Source organism: Notothenia coriiceps, unplaced genomic scaffold (genome assembly GCF_000735185.1).
Source record: "Notothenia coriiceps isolate Sejong01 unplaced genomic scaffold, NC01 NC01_scaffold00000339, whole genome shotgun sequence".
Taxonomy (NCBI): domain Eukaryota; kingdom Metazoa; phylum Chordata; class Actinopteri; order Perciformes; family Nototheniidae; genus Notothenia; species Notothenia coriiceps.
In genome coordinates, this window is record NW_011333040.1 from 6711651 (window position 1) to 6721497 (window position 9847).

The window sequence follows — 9847 nt, forward strand, 5'->3', positions numbered from 1 at the left end:
AAATATATCTACACACACTGTACACACACTGTACACATCTCAAATACATCTTCACACACTGTACACACCCTAAATATATCTTCACACACTGTACACACACTGTACACACACACTGTACACATCTCAAATATATCTTCACACACTGTACACACCCTAAATATATCTGCACACACTGTACACACACTGTACACACCCTAAATATATCTTCACACACTGTACATACACTGTACACACCTTAAATATATCTACACACACTGTACACACCTTAAATATATCTACACACACTGTACACATCTAAAATATATCTTCACACACTGTACACACACTGTACACACCTTAAATATATCTACACACACTGTACACACACACTGTACACACCCTAAATATATCTACAGACACTGTACACACACACTGTACACACCTTAAATATATCTACACACACACTGTACACACACTGTACACACCTTAAATATATCTACACACACTGTACACACACACTGTACACACCCTAAATATATCTTCACACACTGTACACACACACTGTACACACCCTAAATATATCTACACACACTGTACACACACACTGTACACACCCTAAATATATATACACACACTGTAGTGTACTTATGGACCTGGCTGAAGAATCATCTGCTATCAAACCCTTCTACGACACACTCTGTTCTGCGCTGTAACGAGAGGTAAGGACACACTTTTGTTTACCTTCACAACAATTATTTCATTATTGATTATTGTTTGGTCAATAGATGTCAGAACATTGGGAGAAATATCCATCCCTGATTCTGAAAGTCATCAATGAATCAATTACTCATCGCAGCTCTAATGAACACGCATGCAGTCACTAATGTGATTCATGTGAGTTTCAGAGATTACCAAACGCTATAAAACTAATAGAAACACCTTTTAAATTGTTTTAAAATGTAAATGATAATACATTTTTATACAGTATTTGTTTGCTGCTTAGATATTTTAAAAGCTCTGCATAGGTGACACATCTAGTACATGTAAATTCAAGGAGGACATTTTGCATACAACAATTAGGAAAGGCTGAATTAGATGATCAACACATTGTTGTTATTTGATATTTAATTTGTATTTATCAGACATTTGTTAACGTTTCTCACATGTGTTATTGCTTTGTTCTTCTTTGGTTGCTTTTACATAAGTTAATAACCTCAAAGTTGAATTGGAAATGTATTTATTGGGGATTTTAATTATCCTTTTAGCGACTCTTATGCGAAATATGCATTAAGTAGTTGGAAATATCAACACTAAGCAGATTTAGGTTGCCTGTTTTTTTTTTTACTGTTGCAGACTTTGACGTTAAAAGTCATTGTATTAATGTTGACTGTAAATAAATAGATGCTCAGGTAACCGGGTCACCTGTCCTATTAATGGTCATTCTAAATAAATAGTCCCTCCTCAGGTTCACCTGTCCGGGACACTTTGTGTCGCTCGGCCCAATCCAATTAATCCTCCGACTGACCCGCCGTGACTCCATTAACAGAAACCATAACATTAACCTGCAGGCGGCAGCAAGGAGGACAGGTTTAGATATTTCAATTAAGGAAGAAATAGGAAGTAGAATGTCCTTAAGTGTCAATTTATTAAGGGTGTGGATTAAAAGCAGAATAATGTAGGAGTGGAGATCTGCTGCTGCTGGTTTTAAGACCAGCTCGGATCAAAGGATTAACCTTGGTGACCTTTGACCCGCTGATAGTTAGTGAGCCTTTAAAGCACTGCAGTAATCATGCACAGGTAGAGGAGTTCTTAATAAACATGGTGTCAAGAAAAAGTCAAGTAATGTATTCATTCTACACATCTTCTAACTAAAATGAGTCATTTAACCCTAGTGTTCGGGTCGAGTCTGACCCATTTACTAATTTCATCAATCATACATATTGTGTTTTACATCTGATTGCCTCAAGGCCTTATTCTATCCTCCACAGGAGACATTTGAACATACAAAATGTTGATAATCCACCAAAGGAAATGAATGGGTAACCCTAGAGGTGGGAGGAGTACTCAGATCTTGTACTTGAGTAAAAGTAGAAGTACTCAGATCTTGTCTTGAGTAAAAGTAGAAGTACTCAGATCTTGTACTTGAGTAAAAGTAGAAGTACTCAGATCTCTTGAGTAAAGGTAGAAGTACTCAGATCTTGTACTTGAGTAAAAGTAGAAGTACTCAGGTCTTGTACTTGAGTAAAAGTAGAAGTACTCAGATCTTGTAGTAAAAGTAGAAGTACTCAGATCTTGTACTTGAGTAAAAGCAGAAGTACTCAGGTCTTGTACTTGAGTAAAAGCAGAAGTACTCAGACCTTGTACTTGAGTAAAAGTAGAAGTACTCAGATCTTGTACTTGAGTAAAAGTAGAAGTACTCAGATCTTGTAGTAAAAGTAGAAGTACTCAGATCTTGTACTTGAGTAAAAGTAGAAGTACTCAGATCTTGTACTAAAGTAAAAGTAGAAGTCCCAGAGTGTAGGAATACTCTGTTCCAGTAAAAGTCCTGCATTCAAAATGTTCCTCAAGTAAAAGTAGAAAAGTATTCTCATCAAAATATAGTTGAAGTAGCGACAGTAAAAGTAGTCATTGTGCAGATTGGTCCATTTCAGAATAATATATATGATATGTTTTATAATGATTGATCATGAAAGTGTTCTCAAAGCTGGTAAAGGTGCAGCTAGTCTGAATGACTTTGTATACTGCAGGGTAGCTGGTGGATTTACTCCAGGTGGAACTAAAGTCTGATTTAACACTTGATTTCACATCATTGATCCACATCTGTGAAGTAACTAAAGGGATTAAATACATGTAGTGGAGTAGAAGTACAAAGTAGCAACAAATGGGAATACTCAAGTAAAGTACATGTACCTCAAAATTGTACTTAAGTACAGTTCTTGAGTTAATGTACTTAGTAACTTCCCATCTGTAACCCTGGATTATGTTCATCCATCATAGTACACACCATAACCATCAATTTGAAACTCATTTTCAGTGTCTATTCAAGTAGACCAGTTGTCCCCGTTTTTACAGCTTAAATGGGTGTTAAAATAAACACAATTCGGTGAGGATTCATTGTTTTTGTGTAAATGTAAGAGCAGAACAGAACACCAAAGTAAGGGGAGAAACGAACACAACATGGGGGTTAATATACAATACAATACAGCTTTATTTAAAAGCACTTTAAAACCTCCAGACCAAAGTGCTGTACAGTCAAATAAACAAACAAAACATACAAAAATGTCCTGTATTTCATTCTAGAAAGGATCTTGTCTTTCCTGAACGTCAGATGTCTGATATCTGATGCTGATCTCAGTTCCCTTTGACCCTGTTTTTTCCCCGTGTGTTTCAGAATAATGTCCGGACCCAGACCCGTGGTGCTGAGCGGCCCCTCCGGAGCGGGGAAGAGCACTCTGATGAAGAGGCTGATGAAGGAGCACGAGGGCATCTTCGGCTTCAGCGTGTCACGTACGTTAGTGTGGAAGTACACGAGGAAACACGGTGTATTAGATTGAAGGTCTAATTCGGACCCTGCAGATAGATTTTGTGGCATTCATATTTTTCAGTGCTTGTACATAAATAAATGTCCTTTAAATGCTGAAATGGAAGTTTTGCAGCAATTTTGCTTTGATATAAATCAAAAACAGCCATTAGAGATGATTTATTGCCATCTCAGGGTTTTAACAGGCACATTTTCTCCATACAGACACAACAAGAAACCCACGACCAGGAGAGGAAAACGGCAAAGGTAGGCTACTTCTGGCTCAAAACTGTTTTAAAAACACTTAGTATCTGCGCATGTGTTACATTCATGTATTCATTTATCCCAAACATTTGCCAAGTATGAGAAAAATAAAGAGCTTTTTGAACATTAAAACATTGAGACTTACACAAATATTAATTGTATTAATATTATTATTATTTATTAATTTTATTTCAGACAATTTATCTGAATGACCTTTAAACTTGTAAAAATCCATAGTCTGTTTATTGTCAAACACACAGATGATGTTTTAAGCACCTTCACACTGCAGTAGGACCCTCATGCTCTGTGATGCACCTGAAGGGGCTTTAGACTTGGATTTGAAACTGAAAAACTGTGATAAAAGTGTTTTTTTGCACCTTTTTGTATCTTGTTCAGTGCTCCACATTTCCCCGCCCCACCCCTTTCTTTCCCGTTCACCAAAAACACTTCTTACTCCCAAGATAACTGCACGCTGGTTGTGTCCCCTCTGTTAAATCCGTGGATATAAAGGATAAACATCTCTGTGCCTTCTTTGCTTTCTCCATAGGGCTGAACAGTCTCCCCATGCTTCTGGGGGCGATTTTATTTCCTGTAGCAGACGTCTATTCCTCTGAAGACTTAGAAAGCTCATTTTCGTGTCCTAACAAATCTGAAACCACAGATAAAGGTGACCTCCGTGTGATTCCTGATCACAGTTTTAAAGCAGAGGGGTTACTTTCATCATTCAGGCACCAATTATTAGATCTGTAGTCCATACTTGCCAACCTTGAGACCTCATAAATCGGGAGCATTTCAAAACCACCGCGGGGGGGCTGTTAGTGGATCGCCGGAGCTGTATTAGATTAACATTAACATGCTTATTGTAGTTGTAAGTTCACTGTCTTGATGGAGCATATGTGTGGGCTGGACCTGTATTATAGGAAAGGAGTGAGCAGAGGCTAGAGTTTTTGATTCTTGTTCTGTTTTCTGTGACTATCTGCCTCACCCTCTCAGAATTTCAGTTGCACGCGCTACTAAAGAGACGCGCTACCATGGAAACCAAACAATGGTGTAGCTGTATTAAAGTCCGAGTGGAAACAGTCCTGAGTAAATCGGATTTAGTCAGAAATCGGGAGAAATGCGGGAGAAATATGACCCCGGGAGGAAACCGGGAGAGGGCAATGAAATCGGGAGTCTCCCGCGAAAATCGGGAGGGTTGGCAAGTATGCTGTAGTCACTAATACAATGTGACAAACCATAAGAGAAATTCAAAACATGTTTAGTAATCTAGAGAATCAGGATAGAACAGTTTACACTTTGGAGTAAAAAGTCTTGAAAATAGCCCTCTGTGATGTGTCTTAGTGATTCCCGTTTCCTGTCCCGTCCTTCTCTTCCCACTGATGAGCGTTGGAGCGTAACATTCTGATAACAACGGCATACTTGACTCATTCTGAACCAAACCTGGGCTTTTAACTAAGAAACGCTTGTCTGTTTCTTATCTCAAATGTTTTCAGTAACATATTTGACTGTTTTACTCTGAAATTAGGAAGTTCGTGACTCGGCCGCAATGTTGTAAACAAAACCCAAACAACATACGCAGCAGAGTTTCTAATTTTGCGGCAAAACAGTAGCTACACCAAAGTATGTTTCTGGAAATGTTTGTACAAGATATACGCTACGCAGAAACATCATCTTGACTTATTTTTAGTTTAAAGTAAGTGTGGAGTTCACCAGCAGTGATTAACGCTGCATTAAAGGGGTGGCAAATGTCATTAGGAACAATAAGGGAGGCAGAGGAACATTTAATCTGTTTAATGCTCCACTTTAATAGCAAGAGTTTAAGAAAATATTACAAAAAGGTTCGTTTTATTCAAGTTTCTTACGGCAGTTTTTAAGTAATTTCTGCGTCTCGTTCAGGTGTTATCCCTTCTTTGTTCATCAGAACCACTTCCTATTTCATTGTTACTTAGAACCTAACGTTCTCATGCTAATGAGTGTGTGCTATCGCAGTGTCCACTAGTGTTAGAAGTAGAACATAAATAAATGCTGCTTTAGACCCTAAGAGGTTTAGACATTGTTAGATTTAGGCATATGAATGTAGTATTTGCCACAAGCCACAATAATATCCTTTTTGATTTCCTTCCACTTTCCTCGTAATCTTAGCTGTTTATTGTGATGAAATTATCTGGCAATTATGTATATAACTAACTATATTGTGAATGTTCAAACTAGGCTCATTGCTAATGTTAATGCATTTTACAGATTACCACTATACTACCAGAGAGGTCATGCAGGAGGGAATTGACAACGGAGACTTCATCGAGAACGCAGAGTTCTCCGGCAACCTGTATGGAACAAGGTAAATACTTACACTCATTCATTTGCATGTGTTGTGCAGTATCTCCTAATGGAAGTGGACCGACCGTTGTTGCACTTGTTGGCCACCATGAATTTATGCTTCACATTTCACATTTTTCAGGCAAATGTTCTACTTTTAACTGATCGAAAAGCTTCATTTCTGATATAGATTACAATTTGGAAAACAGAAAGTGATTTTATGCTTCTGATAAATTGAAGGACAAAGTATTTTCCTGAGCAGCAGTAGAAACAGTTTGTACATCAACAGAAGTTCAATGCAATATGCCCATGAGAGTCATATGAATTCTAAACAGTATTTGTAACAGGAAAACACTGACTGGGAACATTTTACAGAAAAATGTTTCTTTCTTTCAGTAATAAAGTGCATTTTCCCTGCTATTTTGACTTTATTAAGGCTTCCAATGCAGGCTTTTAACTTGTAGTGGAATCATTGTAATACTTTTATCAATCTAATCACTCTGGTTATGTACAGTAATCTACTCTGACGCTCGGCCACAGGGTACGGGAGGATATAAAATAGTTTTGCGACAGATGGCTGTTTGACCTCTCGGGTCAAAAAGAGCAGCGCTGCAGCTCAGCACCTCCTCGTGTGTCACATTTAATCTCTTCCTCTTATTCTGAGGATAACACACACTCACTGCTGTGTGAGTCTGAGCAGCTGGGATCAACGCAGCGATCCTCTTAACTCGGTTACATTAAACTCAATGCCTGCGTGAAGAAGCCTCTTGTTTTATATGATTTAATGACGTCTCAATGCATTGGTTCTGCAGTAAAGCGGCCATTCAAGACGTGATCGACAAGAACCTGATGTGCATCCTGGATGTGGACATCCAGGGAGTGAGGAGGATCAAGGAGACCGAGCTGAACCCCATCTACATCTCCATCCAGCCCCCCTCCATGGACGTCCTGGTAAATGTCCCTCTACAGTATCATTGCAGTGTTGTGGCGATCCAGCATAACACAACAGGAAAGAATGAAACAGAGAGGAACCAATCAAACACAGAAATAGTTGAGATGAATCATTATTATTTAGTTGCGTACCACCAAACAACAATGGGGAAACATTACCTTGCTTCAACAGCAACCAATCGCACAAATGCCCCCACTAATACAAGAAACACAGGGCAGATATACGTTTCTACATGACACACGAACATGTTCCCTAAACATGTTTAACACACACATAGTCAGGTCTCCTAAACTTGGACATGTTCCAGATGTCGAAAGGTCCTCATCTCATGACTTCTTTAGGAGTCTTGCAGGATATGAATGATCCAGTTAACAAACTATATACATACGTCTGCACATGAACGCACATACATTTCTTACATTAACACTTAACTGTATTATATCTGAATTAGCCTCTTTGCATTTCCTCTGAGCTTGGCGTCAGCTCACCTAATGTAATAATTAGCGAAGAGACGATTCTATGGAAACTGTAACTTAATAACACCTAGTTACTATGACTAGGTCCAAGATTGATACAACAGCAGTATTTCAACGCACATATTGCATTCATTCAGCTCTGTTGCTACTCCACCACTTCGTCTCTTGGACGCAACATTAAATCACCACAGATTTCTCTTGGTATCAACAACAAGCAACACTTCATATTCGGACACTTTTAGAAGTTGGGCAGCAATTAAGGGAGGAAATCTAAATATAGAAGTGTAGTTTTTTAAAAACAGCTTTACCTGTAATGATTCTCCTCTTTTTGGATCGTTTTACCCGAGTCACATCATACCAATGTTCACATAACCATACTTGCCAACCTTTAGACCTCAGAAGTCAGGAGCAATGCAAAGTTGGGGGGGGGGGGGTGCTAGTGGATCGCCGGAGCTGTTAGATTAACATTAACATGCTTATTGTAATTGTAAGTGCACTGCCTTGCGGCCTGTAGCACCTTCCTTGATGGAGCATATGTGTGGGCTGGACCTGTATTTTACAGGAAAGGAGTGAGCAGAGAGTAGAGTAGTTGTCGATTCTTGTTCTGTTTTCTGTGAATATCTGCCTCACCCTCAGACTTTGAGCTGCGCGCGCTACTAAAGAGACGTGTTACCATGGAAACCAAACAATGGTGTAGCTGTATTAAAGTCCGAGTGGAAACAGTCGTGTGTAAATCTGATTTTGTCAGAAATCGGGAGAAATGCGGGAGAAATATGACCCCGGGAGGAAACCGGGAGAGGGCAATGAAATCGGGAGTCTCCCGCGAAAATCGGGAGGGTTGACAAGTATGCATATAGTACACACGTGTACACACTCATTGGGACTGTTACTTCTTTCTAGATATCTACTATAGTTATTGAGATATATGGATTTAAGTATTCATATTTTACTGTAATCGTTTTTTGAATGGGCGTCATATATTCATCACGTCTCAAATATTATTCGTGATAAAGTAACAACACTAGGTACACAGTCAGTTATTGTGCAGTTTGGCTAATAACTCACCTGGATTACTTCTGCTTGCTCTTGCCTCTGCTTACTTTTTTATGCTGATTTTCCTATTTTTCTTTTCTGATAACTTCGAGCAGCGGCTCCTGGACATTATCTTATCACTGGGACAGTTATTCTTCGTCGGATGAGAATAGGTCATACAGGTCTCAATCATACATTAAGTATAATAGGAAAGCATCCAACCGGAAAGTCTGTAGATAGCCAGAAACTGCTGAACATGTTTTACTGCATTGCAGGAAATATAGTAGGCCTACTCAGAGAAATGTGCTTTCCCAGACACTGAAGAAAGCAAAATACCATGACTTTTCGCTATCAGGGCTGTTAGGGAAAACATCAGGCAATATATATTGTGAAATTATTACCAAGATAAATGGATACATTTAAATTAATCTAGAGTTTTATTTCTTTTTTCTTTTATTTCCTTTCTTTTTGTTTATTATTTTTCTGCATAGTCTCTTGTCCACACTCCAGTCCAGTTGGTGGCGGTAATGCACCTACAAGTTGGTTTGCAAACCGCCAATAAACACAAAAGAAGAAGAAGAAGAAGAAGAAGAAGTTATTCTTCGTAAATAGATAAAGGGTTTCAGCGGGTTTCAGCCATATTTCAATATTTTTACGACGACCTCACTCCTACAGTAGCGTGGCCTAGCAACAGCTAATTAAAGCCTGGTACTGCATGCTATTTAGCTAGTTAGCAGCAAAATGCCTCCGCTCTCTACAGATGACTTCCTCAAACTTCTACAGAAGATGGCAGTGTTGGAAATGAAAATGCAACGGTTGGAACTTAACGTGGAAGTGAATGGACTTGGTTGGAATGACACCACTTTACCAGTGCTGCAAAATAATGGAAAAGGGCATGCTAACCTACAGCTAGTTAGCAGCTACAAGGATTCCAAGGAACAGGAGGGCTGTGTACCGGGTAATACATCTACAAGTGGTAGTACCACTTGTAGATGTATTACCCGGTACACAGCCCTCCTGTTCCTTGGAATCCTTGTAGCTGCTAACTAGCTGTAGGTTAGCATGCCCTTTTCCATTATNCCACGGCTGTTTCCTAGTAGGAAGAGGGGTTGAAGAGGCGCTCTTCCTGGGTGATAACAATGCAGGCCAGCCGGTCGCATCACAGATTTCAGAGCGCTGGGCTCTGCCTGTTATTACTCCCAAATCCCATGGAAATGATTTACTCTTAGGTTTTGCACCCAGAGAGTTCCAGGGAGGACTACCACTTGTAGATGTATTACCCGGTACACAGCCCTCCTGTTCCTTGGA

General features: G+C 39.3%; 2 protein-coding genes across 3 annotated transcripts in view; both read left to right on the forward strand.

Moving 5' to 3' along the window:
• rundc3aa (RUN domain containing 3Aa) overlaps positions 1 to 9847 on the forward strand; it is a 41830-nt gene that overhangs the window by 28203 nt on the left and 3780 nt on the right. The window lies entirely within an intron of this gene.
• Positions 570 to 8167, forward strand: LOC104949638 (guanylate kinase-like). The gene is made up of 6 exons (XM_010776030.1): positions 570 to 698; positions 3371 to 3486; positions 3725 to 3766; positions 6005 to 6101; positions 6892 to 7030; positions 8144 to 8167. The coding sequence occupies exons 2-6, from the start codon at positions 3375 to 3377 to the stop codon at positions 8165 to 8167; spliced, it is 414 nt and encodes a 137-aa protein (XP_010774332.1). The 5' UTR covers positions 570 to 698; positions 3371 to 3374.

Coding starts and splice junctions, on each gene's coding strand:
- LOC104949638 (XM_010776030.1), top strand. CDS start 3,375: ATGTCCGGACCCAGACCCGTGGTGCTGAGCGGCCCCTCCGGAGCGGGG. Junction 3,487..3,724: donor CTTCGGCTTCAGCGTGTCAC/GTACGTTAGTGT, acceptor TTCTCCATACAG/ACACAACAAGAAACCCACGA. Junction 6,102..6,891: donor GGCAACCTGTATGGAACAAG/GTAAATACTTAC, acceptor TTGGTTCTGCAG/TAAAGCGGCCATTCAAGACG.